The sequence below is a fragment of the Tinamus guttatus genome, unplaced genomic scaffold (genome assembly GCF_059628265.1).
Source record: "Tinamus guttatus ecotype Peru unplaced genomic scaffold, ASM5962826v1 Tinamus_guttatus_pri_ptg000459l, whole genome shotgun sequence".
Classification (NCBI taxonomy): domain Eukaryota; kingdom Metazoa; phylum Chordata; class Aves; order Tinamiformes; family Tinamidae; genus Tinamus; species Tinamus guttatus.
The window spans coordinates 2,167,176-2,187,358 of NW_028288993.1; the positions used below are offsets into that span (position 1 = coordinate 2,167,176).

General features: G+C 50.3%; 1 protein-coding gene across 1 annotated transcript in view; it reads left to right on the forward strand.

The window, feature by feature from the left end:
- Positions 1–5,865: 5,865 nt before the first annotated feature.
- The window catches only part of TBX5 (T-box transcription factor 5), a 34,744-nt gene continuing 20,426 nt past the window's right edge, over positions 5,866–20,183 (forward strand). Inside the window, exons 1-5 of the mRNA XM_010218070.2 lie at positions 5,866–6,033; positions 7,596–7,690; positions 10,413–10,532; positions 11,272–11,419; positions 13,890–14,042. Coding sequence (XP_010216372.1) covers positions 5,887–6,033; positions 7,596–7,690; positions 10,413–10,532; positions 11,272–11,419; positions 13,890–14,042 — 663 coding nt within the window. The 5' untranslated portion in view covers positions 5,866–5,886. The remainder of the gene's footprint in view (positions 6,034–7,595; positions 7,691–10,412; positions 10,533–11,271; positions 11,420–13,889; positions 14,043–20,183) is intronic.

Sequence of the window (20,183 nt, forward strand, 5' to 3'; positions counted from 1 at the left end):
TTAATTGGACTGATCTTAGTGAACTGGGAGCTCTTATAATCCCTCCTCCCCTCCCCACCCCCACCCCCTTTTTTAATTCCAGGAAAGAGCGGGACTTTCCTGGAGTTTCCAGTGACTCTGTGCCTTCTTGCGTGACACAATTTCACCTATACTATACACTCCTTCATGAGCACATATATATGCACACTTTGTATATCTCACTGCGTGAAAATATGCATATGGGTATCTATAAGTACCCACACATGCACACAAATATATCCATATGCATAAAAGTACACGTGCAGTTAGTCTACTAATATTATACATTGCAATATGTACAATTATATATATATTTAATATATATATAAATATTATATATATATATATATATAAAACAAAAACAACAACAAAAAAACCCACAAAAAACAAAGCTGGAATCTCACTGATAGGGCTCCAAAAGAGGAGAATAATACAAATTAACCTTCCATTACTGCTGCAGTCAACCATGACAGAATAGGCCAGTTGCGTGGTTGGTGACGTCTCTGTGTCCTATAGGAGCAAAGCTCGTGAGATAGCAGCTATCGCCTTGAACTCTCTTTATTTTATTGGAGTATGGTTGGTAATAAACAGTAATATTTAATTTGTCTGAGACCACAAATCGGTTTCTAGCTGGAAGGTTCCCTCGCCTTGACATATACAGTCCTAGGGAGCCTGGACTTGGGGTCCTTTCCCCGGCTTTTTTTTTTTTTTTTTTAACTCCTCGTTCACCCCTCAACCTGCAGACGGAAATAAACTCGATTTATTTGCATCGTTTTCTGCCTGTCTTCAAGGTGTGTGAGCGCTAGCCTGGCACTGAGGAGGTGAGTGCAGCTCAAAGCTTTCCGGAGCGGCGGCAGCAGCCGCGCTCACCGCTCGCGGTGGCAACTTAAGAGATTTTCACTTTTGCCTTTCTTTCTGGCGAGGGGAGGGAAGCTGATGTTGTCTCTCGCTGTCGGCCAGGTGCAATCTTTTTTCCTCTATGTTTTCCTCTATAATAATAATAACTATCGTTATTTGATTTGTGCTTTAAATATCTCCTCCGGGGCGAGCCGAATAAGAGCGTGGCGAGTCTTTCCTCCGCGCACACGTGCGGTTTGGGGCAGGGGCTTAGCGCTGCGGAGAAGCCGGCACTTCTTCTCCTTCGGTTGGGCTCTTTCCGGGTGAAAATTCGAGGCAAGGGCGAGCTCCCAACGTCTGTTTTTTTTTTTTTTTTTTTTTTTTGTGTCCATCGGCTGCTTATTTGTTTATATATTTACTTACTTATTTTTATATTTTTGCTCTGCTCGACCATCTCAAAGCAGCAGACTCGCGATGGGCAGGAGCTCGCAGCCGCCCCGTACGCCCCTCGCACCGGACCGGGGCCCGGGCTGCTGCCGGCAGCGCCCGCGATATCGGCGGGGCAGAACCGCGCGCTCCTCTTGCTCGTTTATTTGTGCTTGGAAGGGCTCCACGTCTCACTTTCCTCGGAAAAAAATAATGAAATATGGGGCGAGCTTTGTTCTGTTTGTTTAAGTAGCGTTCGCTGGCTTATTCTCTGTGGTTTTAAGTGCAGCTATTTTATTATTATTATTTGCAACCGTTGGCTGGTCTCTTTTTCTTCTCGAGAAGCTGCTGTTGCACTGGCGTGCGCATGAACGCCATGATTAGAAGATGCCAAATTACACCCACACAGTCCGCCCAGTTCCCCCCAAATATAGACCCTCACCCACGCAGACATTTCGGCCCAGTGTTTTTTCTCCTCACCTCCAACTTTGAGAGGGCTCCAGCGTTATCGCGCCAGGGCTCTGCCCTGCCGCAGCTCTGAGCAACACTCGGGTTTGCTGAAACTTCCGTGAAACGCGAAAGAAACGAGAGAGAGGCGGAAAGGGGAGAAGGGCCCGAGGCAGGGCGGGGGGGCAAGAAGAGCGTGGGGGAAAGAGGAGGGGGCTGCGCAGGGTAGATCTAAACCATGCCATTTATTCCAAGTCTTATCAAAAATCCGCCTCGCCAATCTGGTTCTCTTCAGGCTACAGAATGCGACAGGGAGGCTGTTTACCCTGCACTGACCTATTCAACTTTACCCTCAAAATAATACATTAAAAAACGAGAGCGAGAGGGAGAGGAGGAAGATGCAGATAAACCCACATGCCCGCTCCTCGCTGACGGGTTGATTATTTGAATATAGCTGGGGCTCGGCGCTTTGTATATCTTTGCTGTGGCCGGGGAAGGGGGCGAGCGGCGAAGGTGCTGCCTGGGGCCGGCGAGAAGCGGAGCGAGGGGGTGAGGAAGAGGAGGGAGTGGGGCTGGGGCAGAGGGGGACGGGTCTCCCGTCCCGTAGCCGTCACAGCAGCGGGGACAAGAGCTACAAACAGGCACTCACACCAGGGTCCACCTTCACCGGGATTCAGTCCCATTCCGCCGTGTTTCATCTCCAGGCTTTTTTTTTTTTTTTTCCCCAGGTTATCCTGCTTAGTCGAGTCCAGTTGGGTCGGGGGTCTCTTCCCCGCTTCCCCCCTCCGAGGCCTCCGAAAGCAAATATAGATAGTTTGCTTTAAATACACCCCCAGGCCGCCTTTGAGGGCAGGGGCAGCTGCGGGGTTGGGGAGGGAGGGGAGTCGGGGGTGATGTGATCTTGGGGAAACCAGTGATTTATTTAATGTGTGTGTGGGGAATATTCCCAGTATTCCCAGGCGCTGAATTTTCTCTTTAGTAGGGAGAGATAGATGCAAGAGGGAGGGAGTGAGGAAGGAGGTAAGGAAGAGGTGGGGGGGAGGGGAGGGCTGCTGGGGAGTTTGATGATGGTCTTTGTGCCTTGTTCTTGTTTGCCGGCCAGAAAAATACGCTGGGAAAAAAAAAAAAAAAAAAGGATTTTTTTTTTCGGGGAGGATGAGGTAGGGAGGCCGAGTCGAGCGAAGCGGCTCTCCCGGAGCAGGATCCCAGCTGGTTGGGCAGCGGGTCCAGGCACTTGGCGAGCGGAGCCGGACGAGCCCACGTCACGGTCGCGCGCTCCGCTCCGCGCCGCAGCGCCCGCTGCAAACCTGCCGGGGGAGCGGCCGCGGCCAGCCCGCCCCAAACTTTTTTTTTTTTTTTTTTTTTTTTTAAGGGGGTGCTGTTTTCTTCTGCCTCTCATTCCTCCACTCCTTCTCTTTCTCGCTTTTTTTTTTTTTTGAGTGGTGGGGAGTAGAAAGAGTGGGGTGGGGAAAAGTGTATCTTCCAGCTCAGTCTGAGAAAGGAGTGGGGGTGGGGGCTTTATCTTGGTCTCAGGATCCTTTCTAGTGCGTCTGACAACCTGGAAGTGTTTGGAGAGAGCAGGAGAGAGAGCGAGGAAGCGAGTGAAGCAGCCTTGCGCTGGAGACGGATTTTTTTTTCCTTCCAGGCTGTTTTTTTTTTTTTTTTTTTTTCCACATGCTGATCCGCAAATAAATAAATAAAAGGAAATATGCACACGAGAAGCCTGATCCCATTGTAATTGCCATTGCAAAGGGGGAAACTAGGCACATACACATGTAGATGGAGATGCATTGATTGCATGGAATTCAACGAGCAAGGTAACAGCGCTTCCATTGCCATGTATGTCCGTCGGGGTCTGTGCTGTGTGTGCGTGCGGGTGCGAGAGAGGGAGAGAGAAAGTGACTGCCTGGGGTCATTGTGAAGCCGCCTCTTGTCTTTGCCGAGGGACGGCGAAGCCTCCAGAGCAGGGGGGAGAAGCGGGGGCCGCTCCACGCCGCTCCCCGCGCCGCTGCGGTCGTGCTGGGGCCGGGGGCATGCGGGGAGCCCGGCCCAGGCTGGAACAAAAGGAGAGGGCTTTATTTTTTTTTTTTCCTTTTTTCTCTCCCTTGCAAACGCACTTGGTGCTACTTTAGCAGCGCAAGATGCATTTTTCATACAGCCATCGCGGCCTGGTTCTGTCAAGCTCCATTTCTTCTCAGGAGCTCTTTAAAGGGGAAAAAATTAGAAGCCGCAGATCGCCAATTGCCCTTAGTTGTTGGGTTATTTTTTTGCCGTTTCAGCCTTACCCGCCCCCCCCCACCATTTTTTAAAAATCTGTTTTATTATGTGCGGACCGGACGAATTGCGGAGCCTCTTGGAAGCTCCTCTGCGCTGCCATATCTGGGGGGCCCTTTGTTTTAATAAACATTCATTTTCCCGCACTCCCCCCAACTTTGCCGGCTCAGGGGGAATAATGGACCCGAGTTGGAGGAAATCGGTTAAAAATGGGAAGCCGGCACTTCCGAAGCTCTGTATGTTTGGGGTGGGGGTGGGGGTAAATAAAAACAACAGCCCAAGAAAAAAAGGAGGAGGAGGGGAAGAGAAATCCTTAAATGGTCTAGGTGGCGGGGCGACTTCATGGTGCCCCCCGCGCCCGTGGACACTGCGCGGGCTGCGGCCTTTCCGCGGGGACGGAGCGGGGGGCCCGGGACGGAGCGGGCGGCCGGGCCCTCCTGGCCACGATCCTTAGCTGCGAGCTTCTGTTCCTCGTATTTTTCCCCTTTTTCTCTGGTACATACATATGTATATTGCCCACTACTCGCTGGGAAGATGATTTTTCTTTCCGCTCCTGAGTTTTCCTCTACATTTAAAGGAGAATTCCCTAAAAAAAAAAGTTATTATTGTTATTTTTTAAGAATGGATTTTAAATGTTGTTGTAGGGAGACCCATTTCAGAACATCCTCAAGTACTTAAAATAGTATTGTCTCCATATGGTTGGCCTTCAAAAAGGAATCCCCTTCTTTGAAACATGCAAGAGAGATTTTTTTTTCAAGCTACTAAAACTCCGAACTGCTTAAGAACAACAACAAAAAAAAAACCCTAACAAATAATTCAAAAGCTTTTATCGTATTTTGCTGTTTGGAAACTTCTACTTTTCCTGATAGACTAAGAGTTTGTAAAACTACATTAAAATTCAATACTCATTGCTATTACTTGCATCAGATGAATCCCCGCGCTGGATTTTTAAGCTTGTTTTCTCGGTCAGCGCAGTTTTACTCCGCTGTTACGGCTCGGTCCAGCTCAGCCCCAGTGCACACCACTCTTCCTCCTCCGTGCTGCACGTTACCTTGCACAATATCGCCGCTGACTGATTTATTTGCACTTTATTTTTTATCGCCTTGTCCACGCAGTGCTGCTGGACGCGCATCCTCCAACAGGCTGCGGGGAGTGGGGGGCAGAGAAAGAGCTTCTGCCGCAGAAATATCGTGCTTCGAGGGGGTGCAAGAGGCCGAAAGAGAAGTTTATTTTTTTTTCTTTGAAAATGCGGTTATATAATCTGCGTCACGTGTCGCCAGCATTCGCCCGCTTGAGAGCGGGAGATGCAAGTTGCCACCTCCCTCAGAGGAATGGGGATGTTGGAATAGGGACCTCGGCTGCAGCGAGCCCTGCCTCGGCCCGACCAGAGCCCGGGGTAGCCCGTGGCCTCCGCCCGCGACGCTGCCCCTCTAGGGTCAGTGTGTGATGAGTTGCTCGGTACGCGGCTAGGCTGCCCCCAGCCCCCCCGCCGCCGCCCCGTGCTGCCAGCCAGGCCTCGCTCCGGGAGGGCCGCCGAAATCCGCTGTTTACCTTTTGCGAAAGATGCATTTAATAATACCGCCCCCCCCTTCCCTTCCCCCACCCCAAATCCTATCATCCCTTGCGGGCCGCGATAATAAATAAAAGTCTTTATTTCTCCCTCGCCCAAAGTTAAAGGGCCTCGCTCCTTCCCCGGGCAGCTGGAAGTGAGTTGCGGGCAGGGAGAGGTGCGGCCGCATCCAGGTTTCTTCTCTCCCCGTACACATGTGTATATATATATATATATATATTATTAAACGTCAGCGTTGACTTATGTGTCTCTTATCTCTGCTCTCTCCCCGATGTGTGCCTGCAGTGGGGGATTCGGTGAAGGAAGCTCGTAACATGGCGGATAGCGAGGAAGGCTTCGGGCTCCCCACCACGCCGGCCGACTCGGAAACCAAGGAGCTGCAGGCTGAAGCTAAGCAGGACACGCAGCTGGGGGCCACCAGCAAGGCCCCTACCTCTCCACAGGCAGCCTTCACCCAGCAGGTAAATCCGCTCCTCTTCCTCACCCCCTCGCTTTTTTTTTTTTTTTTCCCCTTTACCGGATTATTTCCACCCCCTCCAGTATCTGCTCAGCCCCGTCCCTGCTACGGGCAGGGCTGAAGCACTTCAGGCCCCAGGGGACCGAGGATCCTACCTGCCCGGTAGCCCCGTCCTGCTTTAGTGCTCCCCGTGGCAGGGGGCACCCCTGGCCGCGCTGGGAGACGCGGCACGCGTGGGTCTGAGGGTTCGTGGAAAGGCCCGCTCTCGAAATATGGAAAATGCTCGAATACACAACCGCATTCGCGTGAATAGAGATGCATACATATACATATTTACCTCCACAATGATATCCGCCCTCTATAACGTCCATACGTGAACTCCCGCTGTATGTACGCACACACCAATATTTACACGTGAAGCGGCCCGGCCGCAGCGGCTGCCGCTGTCACGCGTGGGAACCTCCCACAGGCGAGGGGCCCAGCCGCCTCCCAGCCCCCCTATGCGGGGAGTGAGTGTCTCCCCCAGTTTCCAGCCGTACTGTCTCCCTGTAGTGATACGTGCCCCTCGGGGACACGCGTGGGCTCCCACGCGGCAGCCCCGGCTGCTGAGGAAAGGAGGCCGGGGCGGCAACGCGGCCCCTCCGCCCGGCTCCGCGGCTCGGAGCGCCCCTGTCAGCGGCTTTTCGGCGGCTGTGGAGCGTGGGCCGCCGCGGGGGGAATCCTGCGCGGAGAGATTTCCTTGCAGGTAAATTCTCCGGAGGAAAACGCAGCTCGGGAGAGCCCCGTGGGATCCGTGTCGGTGCGCGCAGGGCCGCGGCGGGTGTCGAGCTTTCGCGCGTGGCTTGGACGGCTTCGAAACGGAGCCGCGATGCGTTGGGGCCGTGGGGTCTATCTCGATGTTTGGCCGGGGGCTGCGGGGGGGAAGATGTTTGTTTTGCGGACAGGGGAGGCCCCCTTGGTTTTGCGGGTGCTCTTTGCGGAGGTTTCGAGAAAAAAAAAAAAAAAAAAAAAGCGCTATTGTGAGGGCTGCTTCGCGACAAGGCTTTCCCCGCGCGATAATCGCCGACATGATCCCCCTAAGAGATCAGCTGCTTCTGGGGTGTGGGCTGAGGGGTTTATAAAACTGGCAGCGGCCATCGTCTCCATTAAAGCGGCTGCGTGGGATCCATTTTTTTTTCCTCATATCCCAGAGAAATAGGAGAGGTGGCAGGAGTAAATCACCCACCGTAGGGGTGTAAATCCCCTGCAGCTGCCTCCTGAAAGCAGCTGAGGATCTGGCCTGAAGCAATTCTCCCAGTAGCACGGCCGGAACTGGGGACTCTGGGGGCTTGGAGCTGGCCCAGGCTTCACCGGGTGGCCCCTGTCTCTTCCCTCCCAGGGAGTTTCAAGAGTCTCGAGGTCTAGCACCAGAGCCCCTTGACTCGGCATCCGAGGTCTGAGCTCCCGTTCCCTGTCTAGCTTTGCAATTTCGCGGTGAAAGCAGCGGGTTTTCCTCAGGAACCGCTGGAGAAGGGGCCGTTGTGGCAGAACTCGGCTCGGCTGATGCTTCGCCTTCCTCCCTTGCAGGGTATGGAGGGGATCAAGGTGTTTTTGCATGAACGGGAGCTGTGGCTGAAATTTCACGAGGTGGGCACCGAGATGATCATCACCAAGGCTGGAAGGTAAGAGATGCAGAGGCGCGGAGCCTTCTCCCGGGATTAAGGCGACCCAGGCGCTGTGCGTCCCTCCTCGGGTCCTCTTTCCCGTGGGTGCGCGTGGGGAGCCTTCCCACCCGCCTGGGTGCGCTTGGAGCCGGCCGCGAGCCTGGGGACACACATGGCTCTGCGCGTGGCCGCACACGAGGTGCCCACACATTTTCTCTCCCCGGTGCAGGTCTGTGAGCTCGCCCACGGGCCACGGCTCCTTCCACGGGGGGCTCCGCGCTGCTCAGTGGAAACTGTTTCTTCTGGCTTCTTTCTTAACCAGAACAGTTGGATCCTTAATCCCAATTTCAGGCCACTGGAAGCTTTCCAAGCAAGTGCTTGCTGCAGACGCTTGGCCAAGCACTAACCTTGTTTAGAGCCGTTTGCGGGGTGATTTCGTTATTATTACTTTAATTATTTACTTTAATTAAAGGAGCAGCTCTGCCCTGCTGCATTTTTTTTTTTTACACAATCCTACCCTCTCTTTCTAGAGGTTTCTTTTTTTTTTTTTATTACGCGCACATAGAGGCGAATATATCCTGAACGCGTCATATTAAAAATATATGTGGTCCTAAGCTACTGTTTATATCCTGATAGTATAGCTCGTTAGCTACGCAGATAGATGTATCCGCAAATAAATAGCATGCGTATCTAACTGTGGCCAGATACGCTTTCCTATATGTGTGTGTTTGTCTGCGTGGGTGTGTAGAAAAATATACAGCCTTGCAAATCCAACTTTATTGGGACTGTGTGTAATCGATTCCATAACTGGCTTAGTAAACGTGATCCATAGCTATTTATGTAAGAAGACATACTCGTCTGAGTGCATTTGAGGCGATTTAACGTTATCCTTTATACTAATGTGTCGGAGAACTTTTAAATAGAAAAGTACCTAAGCCAGCGAGCCCCAGCAAAAGAGGCTCTCAGGTGCTTTCAGTAAACTCCGTTCAACCCTAGAGAGGCTCTTTTCGTTGCGATTTTTAAGCTAAACAACATACCTGCCCTATCCAATGGCTCCTCGGAGGAAGGAGGGTGGTGGAAATCTCCCCGCACAGAAGCAATAGGAACTTTTGCTTGCAAGGGCACATCAAACAATGCAGAGTCAAACTTTCATTTTGCTCTGTCATCTGGCATTTGTTGTGGTCTTCCCAAATTTGCCTGACGAGGGAGGGGAGGAAAAAAAAAATAAAGCTGGCTGTAGCAAGTTTTGCGAATAGATTTGTCTCGCGGCTCGTCTTCCCTTTGAACGGGGCGGCTGCTGAAAAGATGATTTTTTAAAAGGAGGGTATTGCAGAAAAGGGGCCACGCTATAAACACAAGTGTGGGAGAGGCACTAGAGAAAACTGTCCGCACGAAGGGGAGCTGATGAAATTCCGAGTGCTGCCGAAAACCTCCCGGCCCGGGGGGTTCCGCACCCGATGCGGGACGCGGTTTCTGCGAATAAGTAAAATTTGCAGAAAAGCAGAGCTCGAAGGGAGACGTAAAACACCTTGCAACAAACTCGACTAGATATTGCGGGGGATAGAAACCTCATCTGGACAGCAACAAAGACGACTTTTACAGGGCACGGGCTTTGGGGGAGAGCACCCGCGTTTGGCCAGGCTGGATGCGGGGTTGTTATTTATATAATTCCTTGTGTTTATTGTTGGAGAAATCCGTGTTCTTGCTGGTCAGGTGCTTTCGATATAGTTACAGATCACTGTTCAGGTGGGATTTGATTTCTCCCTCAAAACTTAAAGTTACGCCCATTTTGTTCGTTATTAGTTCACTCCGTCCCAGCTTCTTATATTCTAATTAAAAAAAAAAAAAAAGGCCTTATCGCAAAGATAAGAGACGAATCCTTTCAGAAGAGTGCAGTATTTTTAGAGGTGAGGGCTTTTTGTTTATGCGTGTTTTAAGTCAAGGGCTACATTTTCGTCTGCTTTATTTTTAAATATTTGGAAAGCTCGAACTAAAATAACAGCAGTGTTTTAAGTCACTGACTTGCAGTAATGGAAAATATTTCGAAAAGCCCCTGTCCTCAGTGTGTATTTGAGTGTTTCCAAGTATTTGTCAGGTGTGTTTGCTGATGTCTCTGTATGCGCATTCTGCTGGAGGTAGCACCTGAGGGTGTGTGTGATTTCCTATCTCTACACACGGAATAGATGATGCACGTGGCAGATTTTTTTTTCAAAAATACGTATTTTAAATACTCTTTTTTTTTCTTCTTTTTGGCACATATCCTCTCCTGCTCTAAGGGTTTATGTGCATAGGAATGTAACTTACTCTGAAAAGTTCCCATGACCAGACTTGTTAAAACAAGGAAGAATAGAAGTTTTGGCGAAATAAATAAGAATAAAAATACGAACCTATTAGGAGACACACAAGCAGGTAAAAGAATAAACTCGCCACCCCCATAGCTATGATTTTTTTTCTCCTGAAAATTGCCTCTCTTGCCTCAGATGGGACACAAGGCAGAGGACCGATACCCAACGGCAAGGGAACAGCCACAGCTGCACCGCTAAGGCCAAGTTGGGCTCTGCGATTGCCCTGGTGTTTTTGGAGGCTCATCCGAGCGGGTGGCATCGGACTTCTGCCTAATGAACCCCCTCCTTCTCTTTCTTGCAAACACACCACCCCTCAAGTCGCCTCCAGAATCTTTCTCTTCTCGCTATTTATATTTACTTTTTTTTTTTTTTTTTTTTTTTTTTTTTTTTAATAGGCGTATGTTCCCCAGTTACAAAGTGAAGGTCACTGGACTTAATCCAAAAACTAAGTACATACTGTTGATGGATATTGTACCAGCGGATGACCACAGATACAAATTTGCAGATAATAAATGGTATGCACGCATGGGGGAAAAGGGGCGGGAGAGAATCTTTGGATCGGGCTTTCTTGGCTACCCAAACCCAGGCAAAAAAAGCTAAAAGATGCTCTCGAATGGGTGGCTCATCCTCGTGTTCGGAACTTAGGCGAAGGCAGAGCTTCAGGGGCTTTACCTGGGCATCCCAAGACGCTTCCCGGCCGCCAGGCAGATTGCTCTGACGGGAAACACATAAAAATGAAGGACAACAAAATCTATGATGTTTAGCTAACGATGACCATAATCTTGTTTGACGATGAGATTATTGGCTGTTGTGGACTCAACAGTTTAATGATATCTCCAGGGAAAAAGAAATGTTTAGGGGTTGCTACACGGTGCTTTCTATACTCCTGCCTGGATCCTCAAGATTTAGGAAGGGGGAAGGATGGGGTTAAACAGGGAAACGGAGGGAGCCCTCTCCGACGGGAAATGTGCCAAAGATTTCGATTAACTCCCCAAGCAGCGGCTGTGTGTCTATAAATGTCGCTTTTCCCCCAAACACAATGCGACCAGCCAACATCGCCCTGCCTTGTGCATATAGCGGTACTCGGTTTATAGGCTTGGCTCAGGGGGGTGCACCCGAGGCCAGGGGGATGGGCGGCGAGGTGGAGGCCGGGGAAGGACTGGGCTGGGGAAGGGGTGCCCGGGGTGGGGGGGATGTAGAGAGACCAGAGGGGTCCCCCACGGCCAGCTCAGCACCCCCGTGTCCTTCGTGCAGGTCGGTGACAGGGAAGGCAGAACCGGCCATGCCAGGTCGCCTGTACGTCCACCCTGACTCCCCCGCCACCGGCGCCCACTGGATGAGGCAGCTGGTTTCCTTCCAAAAACTTAAGCTCACCAACAACCACCTGGATCCCTTCGGACATGTAAGTACCCGAGCGGGAACATGTGATTCTCGGCGCGGGGAACTGGTGGCCCCGAAAAGCGAGCGGCCACAGGGAGCTGGCCCTGCACCCAACACTGGGTGGGAAGGAGCAGGGAGTCTCTAAACTCAGAGATGCGTTTGTTTTTTGTGGGGTGAACCCCAAGAAATGGGGCAAACCCAACCTGTGGAGCCCCGCAGCACCGCGCCCCGCGCCCGCGGAGGGCAGCGCAGAGCCCAGGGTCCCGTTGCCTGCCCGGCCAGGGCGTGTGCGCGGCCTCTCCCAGCCGTGCGGGGCTCGTCTCGCACTCACGCGTGGCCTTGTCGCCCCCAGGTTTTGCCCCGAAGTGCCACACTTGCAAGGTCGCGGCAATGACACCCATTTGCCAAAATCCACTGCGGCGACGGGCCGCTAATTCCCACCTTTCGAGGGTGGGGTGAACCTCAGTGAACACCCTTCTTCCTCCCCTCAAAAAAGGAAGAACAAACCTTTAAAATGGGCTATTTCAGAGCAATGCCTGGGAATTGATTAGAGAACGCAAAGCTCGGAGTCTGGAAGCGCCCGGAACCTACCAGGCTTAACTGACTCTTTAGCTACCTGGTTTAAACCTCCTGGGGAGTTTTGCCGCTTTAAAACCTGCTCGCCGCCTCAGTGAATTTGACTAACAGGTAAAAGCAATCAGGCATAATTATTCGAGGAAATGGGACCTAAAGCCCACGTGGATGCCTTGCTCCAAAAGAAATGCACCAATAATTAAAAGACAATAAAATAGTGAAATCCCGCTAGAGCTTCTTGGACATAAAAGACCTTTGCAAGACCCATGGGGCCGCGAAAGCTTGTGTGAAATCTGCAGCCAGAAACAGCCCTCCTTCGAAGGGCTCCAAAGATACGTATTTCTCTGAGCAAATATATACGTGCGTGTAGGTATAATATAATCTATAAAATATATATAATTACTTAAGCAGCTATGCGGATCCAGACCCTCCCCTTTCCAAGAGCATGTTTTCCTCCAGTTTCATTTCAACACTTCAGTATATATATATTTTTTTCCAAGTCCCCCCCCCCCTTTTTTTAATGATATATCTCGCAATATTCACTCCCTGCCCCTGCGGTCGCTCCCAAGCTCTGGGGGCTCGGGTGGGGCGCTGGGGCCAGCAGGGCGGCGGCGGCGCTTGCCCTGCGGGGGGCTCGCGGGAGCCCTCCCGCCTCCCGAGCATCCCTTTTTTTTTTTTTTTTTTTTTTTTCTTCTTCCCGAGCCCCCGCCGTTTCGGGCTTGCTGGGGGCTTGGGAAGAGCGCTTTGCAAATGCCGCTTTCCAGGGACTGGGACATTCCCCAGTCCACCAGGAAATGGGAGGGGAGGGGAAAGCGGAGCCTCCGCCACAAACGCGGCCGGGGCAACTTTCTCATCCCGAAGCACAGCCCGCCCCCCCCCCCCCCTTTTTTTTTTTTTCTTTCTTTTTTGGGGGGGGTGAAGGGGCAGAGCTGGGAGCCTGCGAGGAGCCGGCCTGGGGGAAGGGGCCAGCCGGGCCCCCGCTGGGAGCAGGCGGCTCTCGGGAAAAGGCTCTTTAAACAAACCTAAGGCGCTGGGAGACAAGGAGGGACTTCAGAGGAGGAACTGCCCCAGCAGTCTCTCAATTAGAGTCGCCGTAATGAAATTAAAACCCATTAGATCGTTCACCGTTGATGTCTACGACTTACGGGCTTGTCAAAGCAATTTGCCTAAACCCCCGGGATGGCCGAGCCCTGCGAGCCCCGCCGGCTTCCCGGGCCCGGGATGGCGCAGGGCTGGCGGGACAGGCTGCGTCTCGCTGTCGCCAAGGTCTCGCAGTCATTATCAGCGCGCAGCGACCCACCCCCAGCTCCGGCCACCATCACCACAACCTTCCCCGCAGATTAACCCGACTTGGGGACAGAGGAGGAGGGCGATTTATCTCGAAAAGGAGCGCTTCTCCAGCTGTCCCTTGTGAGGATGGCCGGCTATGTTTCCTCCCTTCCCTGCCAGCCACCCTCTCTGGGGAAAAAAAAATATTTCGGGGGTCTGAGAAAGATTCTCGGGGAGCCGGGAGGCCTTGGGGTCTGGGGAGGTGGTAGGTTCCCTCCATGGGTTGCTGATACAGAGGGGGCAGCCCCAAGGTGTCCTCAAGGCCAAATAAGTTGCCACCTTGGCCTGGCAGTGGCAAAGCTGGGAGAGCTGCTAGCAGGTCCCCAAGCTCTGCTCGGACCTAGGACCGAGGGTCTCCTTGGCAGGGCAGTCTGCTTCTCTTGGGACATGCCCCCCCATCCAAAACCACCCTGCTGGGCGAGCCCTGAAGAGGAGATAGTGTTTTCTGTGGCAGAACCACTGGGCTCTTCCTCTTCCTCCCAGCACCTCTTAGCTTGGATGGGATGTGGGGCTGGGGTGGAGAGGCAGGGGGCATCGCACTGTGATCCCTCCAACCCCACGGCGTGTCCTTTCCTTCTCCCCAACCCCAGATCATCCTGAACTCCATGCACAAATACCAGCCCCGGCTCCACATCGTCAAGGCGGATGAGAACAATGGCTTTGGGTCCAAGAACACAGCCTTTTGCACCCACGTCTTCCCAGAGACCGCCTTCATTGCCGTCACCTCCTACCAAAACCACAAGGTAAGGGGCTGGGCCACCTTTTGCACGGATAAGTCATGTTTCTTCTCCCCATCTCCTTGCACAACTTCTTTTCAGGTGTTGGCTTCCCTTTTCTTCCCCTTTTCTCCCCCTTTTCCCCTCCGTTTTCCCCCCCTCCTTTCCCCCCTCCCTTTTCCCCCCACTTTTCTCCTCTTTTCATGTCCCACGGCCTTTACATCTCTGGGGTTTCATCCCATCCCCTCTGTTATTCCTGGTGACTCCGACAAGGCGGCTAAAGACTCTGTGTGAGCCAAGGGGGAGCGAGTTCAACAGGATGGTTTGCTCAGAGATGAGACGACCAACCAAGGAAGTTGCCTTTATCTTCCTTCCCCCCATCGGTCAAAGGCTCCTAATCTGCCCTTGGAGAAGGGAGCCCCAGCGCTCCCCTCGGCCGTCGAGTCCCTGATAACCCAGTCTGGCTTCGCAGAGTCCTTTTGTTTGGGGAATGGCTCCTTTCTGACTAGTCGTGCAGGGAATGTGCGTGGAAAGTGGCTGGGAGCTGCAGGGTTGGCAGTGAGAGGCTGGAAGGAAGGGAGGGCTCTGCCGCTGAAATCATATCACAGCCTGCCCAAGCAAAACAGCGCAAAACAAAAGAAAACACCCCGAAAAGCACATTTTTCCTCTTTTTTTTTTTCTTTTTTTTTTTGCAGTGCCCCCAACTGTGCCACAGGGCATGCGGGCAAGGGTGGGCTGTCCATGGGGGGAAATCAGTGGTGTGGGACTCCTGTCCCGTCTTGCACTGTGTCCCCATCCCTGGCTCTGCTTTGGCTGCCCGTCCTGATGGTCCCCACGCCACTGCCTTTAGCGTTGGCATTTATCACCCACCCCTCTCCCTAACATGAATTTCCAGACCTTGGCAAGGAGATAAATCCCTTCCCTATTCCTTTAGAAATCAGGGCTTCTGCTGGTACTCACGAGTAGGTAGGATGGCTGCTTTGGGCTTCAAAGAGCAAAATCAGGTGCTTGGTTTCAAATGCAGAAATGTCATTTAGCGCTCTGACTGGGTCCTGGATACTTTCTTGGAGATATAATGACTGGGAAACTGGGAAGCTCCTAAAACTTCATGAAACGATTCCGTTTCCCTCGTCCATCAGTTGGCAGGAGAGACCCCAGCAGCAGAGGTAGGCTGGGGAAGAAGGAGTGTTTCACTGTAACTAAGGAGAAAAGAAAATACTTCCCTGCCCTGTAAAATAGGAGCTGTTGGCACGACCAGGACAAGCAAACTGAATCCAAATTGAGCCCACGCCAAATTATGCCTTAAATTATAACTCCACTGTGGATGCTATAAAATCAAGTTTAACTTCTGCTTGATGGATTCGGAGAAAGAATATAATATTAATAGAACTGAGAGCTAATAAAACAGGACACGGTGCTTGCTTTAAACGTATTTCCCTAGGAGAAAACAGACCTGAGTTTAACTGCTTTCCTTTGAAGAGAAAATCGGGCTATTTTGCAAAGAAAAGAAACCCCACAAATAAAACAAAGGAAAGCAAAGCCATGTTAGCACAGTAGTTTGGGAAAACTGCCATATTAGGAGGAGCAGGAATATTTGATTGTAAATCAACAACATCTGGTTGATAAGGCCTGACATCTGCGTATCCGTCTCTGTCAAGGCGCCCGCACTGACAAACGCGCAGATCCCTACAGCCGCGCGGGGCTTGTATCCCGACAGACACATGCACGCGGACACCACCACATATTTCACACACACCCTTACACGCTGTACATGCACTCGCATCCCTCCCCCCCGGTGCGCACTGCTTTTTCTTTTGCTGCACTGGCTCATTTGGGGAACAAATAACGAGTGGCTGTAGCCCCAAGATAAAGACCCGATTGAGACAGATAGAGCTGTAAAAATAAGCCAGGGAATGAGCTACTCTCAATGGCATCTCCCTCCAGGGAAGGAAATAAAATTTGCAGCTTGCCCCAGTGCAGTTGAGGAATAACCAGTGGGGCTGAGGCTCGCGTAGCTGATGCCGGTCCAGGCGCTGCGTGGGGAGCAGGGGCAGCATCGCTCTGCTGAGTGAAGCCACCAGTGTGGTCCTTTCCACGGGCAGACACCCTGTGCAGCTTGCACAGCTGAGAGGTTGTTTGTGCAAATCATATTTTCATGGCGCGACGCGGAATATGTTTCCAGTTGCCATAAATCTGTCTGTCTGTATTGAGCTCCCCGAGGTTCGTCAGTTCGTCCACCCTATATCTCTGTGCCCATGCGCTACCTATATGTTCCCATTTACTGCCTATTTCTTTTACCTCTCTCACTTCCTATCACCTATAGCACAGCCTTCGTATCCACACCGCCACACACAGTTTTTATACACCTACATATTTTATACACGCACAAATGACTACCTATGTGCGTGTGCTTCAGGTCTCAAGAACTATGCTGCAAGTGAATTAAGTTAAGGTATTAATTGTATGACTTGCTATAACTGCATCTGAGTCTATGCTTGTGCAGCTTATAGAAAGACCTGCCTGAATTCAGATCAGTCACTTTATTTCAATAGCACAGCTGCAATCCCAATATAGGGTTTATGCTTATTTCCCCAGGTATTTTAGGCAGCCTGAAAAGATATTTAAGCACTCTGGGATCTTCCCCTTCCCAGCACTGCTCCCCTAAAGGAGGGCTAAGCCACGAGGCAAGTTTTTGTGGAGTTTTCAGTGTGGTTGTCAGCAGCTCGGTTGACCGCCTACCCCCCCTGAAAAAACACCCCAGAAATATTGAGGTGTTAAAATAGGTCACATGCACATTTCATTTCCTTGCCATTTACACAATGGGTGCTTGCAATCAGGTTGATTCCCAAATATTACTTCCCCTGCAGTTAAGTACCATTTTGCTATAGCTTAAATTATTGTGTTACTTGCTCGTATTTATTAGGTCCTAGCTCTCCACTTAGGACCAGGAAATGAACCCTAATAGACAGAAATAATTAAGGTTCTGCCCTCATGAGGGTTTTTTCAAAAGCAAGAATTCACAACAATTATTCTCATTAATTTTTACAACCTACTTTCCCCGTTAGCTGGACTTGGGCTTTATATTGGTTTTCCCCCCTCAGGATATACGGTTTTATGCTGATTTTTTTTTCTAAGTTATTTAACATTCTTGGTAACCTAAATTCTTTTGATGGAAACATTAGTCCTAACCAGAATGCTATATGCACCCAGAAGTGTTATGTGCACAGTAGCAATGAGAGAAGGGCCTGGCTGACCTATGGCAGTGTACGTAGACAGACACAGACAGGTAGCAGTGTACATAGACATGCTTGGTGGGCTTTCTGAGTATACATATATATATAGTCTGCTGGAGGCGTTGCTCAGAGTTGTTGAGTCTTAGCTGCTGCCAGGGGCTCCATAGATCTTTGCTGTCAAAGCCCCTGTCCAGATTTTGGTGGGAAAGGTCTTCCTTCAAAGGCCGAGTGTCATCTCTGGGCCAGTCCCCTCTCCCCTCTTCTCCTCAGCCTTGTCCCTGTCCCCCCTGGGAGCCCCGGGATGGGCTGCTCAGCCCATCTGTGGAATGCCCATGCTCTCTCTAGACCTCAGCACCTCCTCGGGCTCTGCATTCCACATCTCCTCAATGCCTTTCTCTAGCCTTGTTCCTTCCATTTCCTGATCCACCTTCTCCACCTGGCCCCTGCCCTCAACTCTGTGTAAGGTCTGTTTCTTCTTGCCCTGCGTCCTGGTCTCCCAGTTGAGCCAAGAGCCTCCTCAATGAGCCCCTCTGTCTCACACCAGTAACTATGTGCAGCCACTGGCTTCCAGTCCCTCCCATTTCCTCCACTGGCTTCCAGGTTCAGTGTCTTCTCCCATCCTGCCAGCTGCCCCCCTTCCCTGGCCTTTCCCTCCAGCTCGGAATCCCGGCTCCTCATTCGGCTGTTCTGTTTGGCATGGCCTTAGTGGGCACCTTGTCCTCCTCTAGTGCTCAGCTTCCCACTGCTCTGGTTTGGCTTCCTCAGTTTCCACCTGGGGTGTGTGAGTGCTAGAAGAAAAAGGCTCTGTATTTTCAACTACTTTCAGCTGAGTCCCAGATGGAGTCACCCAGATGGGAATCACCTCTACGTTGCTAAATAGGGTGGCCTTAATCACATTTATTTTTATTTATTTTTTTTTTTCTGCTTTTCCTTCTTCAGACTGTTAATTTTTCAGGATGGGCCAGATTGTCACCAGCAAGATCCCAGAAGCAAAGGTCCCCTCCTTGTGAAAAATGAAGATCTGTTTCCAAAATGCCTGGCCTTTGGAGCAGTTGTACAAAAGGTCTCTTAAGAGTTTTGGAGAGGGTCAGAGCAGTGTATTTTCCCTTAGCTGTAGTGCTTTAAAAACGTGGGACCAGCTTGACTGATAGTAAAATAAATAAATAATAAGTGAGCCTAGGACAGACATCTGGCATGGAACATTTCATCCCTAACAAAGTTTAGCAAAGTTATAAACAATTTTTAAGAAATCTTATTATAGCAAGTGTTTGATAAATACAATACTAAGCAGTAATTTTGACTCTGGGCATAATGATATACATAGCTTAGAGACACACTTACACACGTATAAAACTATATGGCTGTGTAAGGAGAGTAAAGAAGTTATATTTCCTTGAATAAACTAGATGAAAAACTACATTTTATCATGCTGGATTTAAAGATGCCTTTGGAAATGTCTCAGCTGAGCTGCTTTGTGGTCAGTTAGCCCAGAGAAAGGAGTGCTGAGGAGCTGCGCTGAGTTCTCGTTGGGAACTGTCGCTTCCCATTAAAGTGAAGAGGAACCCATAGGTCAAACAAGAAGTGAAAAGTGTAAGTCTGTAAGGCTTCATTCCAGAAAACTCCTATCTTAGAAGGGCCTGCATTGGTCTTAAAAATCAGTGCGCAGAAGCTAACTTTGCCATCAGTTTCTTCTAGTTACAAAGAAATACACAAATTCCTACAGTTTTATTGAAGCTTTGCTATATAATATAGCCCTAGGCACTCCGTCTTAATGACTTCACAGGACTTTTTTTTTTCTTCTCTCTCTTTTTTATTATTATTTTTTATTTTTAATGATGTAATTGTCATTTGACTTTCTGATAGATTTTTCTGCCCCCTTTCTCCCCCCACTCTCCCCAAATGAGTTAAAGTCAATTAAACTGAGTTTCACTATGGCAAAGGTGATTCAGAAGAAGGTAATTTCCACCCATTTGTGTGCTTTTCCACCTCTGAAATAGTTTACAAGTCAGACAAAAAAACAAAAACAAACAAACAAATTAAAACCCAAACAAAATATTTTCCCTTGGCTGTTTTTTAAATCAGAGATTCACCAGTTTTCTCTCCTTACTCTTTTTTTGTGCTGTGTACTTCTGTTAAACTGAGTTTGGACTCTCTGGGCTCTGTACTAGGGCTGATACCATAAGCGGCACAAGAGACTCATGTAGGGAAACTTTGATCCAAAAGCTTCTGGTGCAATCCATGTAAAATACGCCAAAGACCTACTTTAAGACCTAGTGTAGTCATTGGTTTCCAGACACCTTCAATCTAGCATATCCCTAATTTTAAGGCCGTTGGAGTTGGTTGCACTTCACTTAGGGCTTTCTGCTACCAAGAAGTAAGTTCATAATGCTGTCTATGAGAGTGTTCCCAGTGAAAGTTAAGAGATTTCTCTGCTCGTAAAGCCAAGTGTTTGCAAGCTGAAGGTCCCAAATGATATTTTGTCTGGTTCTTTGTAGGTGATTAAAGGCTTGATTCATCCTGCCTCAAATAAGCCATTTAGCAGGGGTTCTTAAATGAGGGAACTAGTTGTTGGTGGCTCCCTCTTTGGTGAACCAAGGGTGGTGGGGACCTCTGAAGGCGATTTTACCAGCTCAGAGCCCCGGTGCCCTCTGGCACTTCCCATCTCCCCACCTTGCTTCTAATGGGAACGCCGGGAGACAAAGTTCCTAACGCAGGCGCCTTGATTAACATGTCTACGGTTAGGCTGGGATGAATCCAGGCCTTGTACGGTTGTAGTTTGGTGCCAATACTCACTCAGTGAAGGACTTCGCTTATGCAAGCAAATATTGCCATTGGGTTAGGCAAAGGAGGACAGCTCATACATTTAGTGTGTTTCAAATGCAAGTTAAATAGCACAAACATTCAAAGCACTGAATAATGCCCATTATTCATTGTA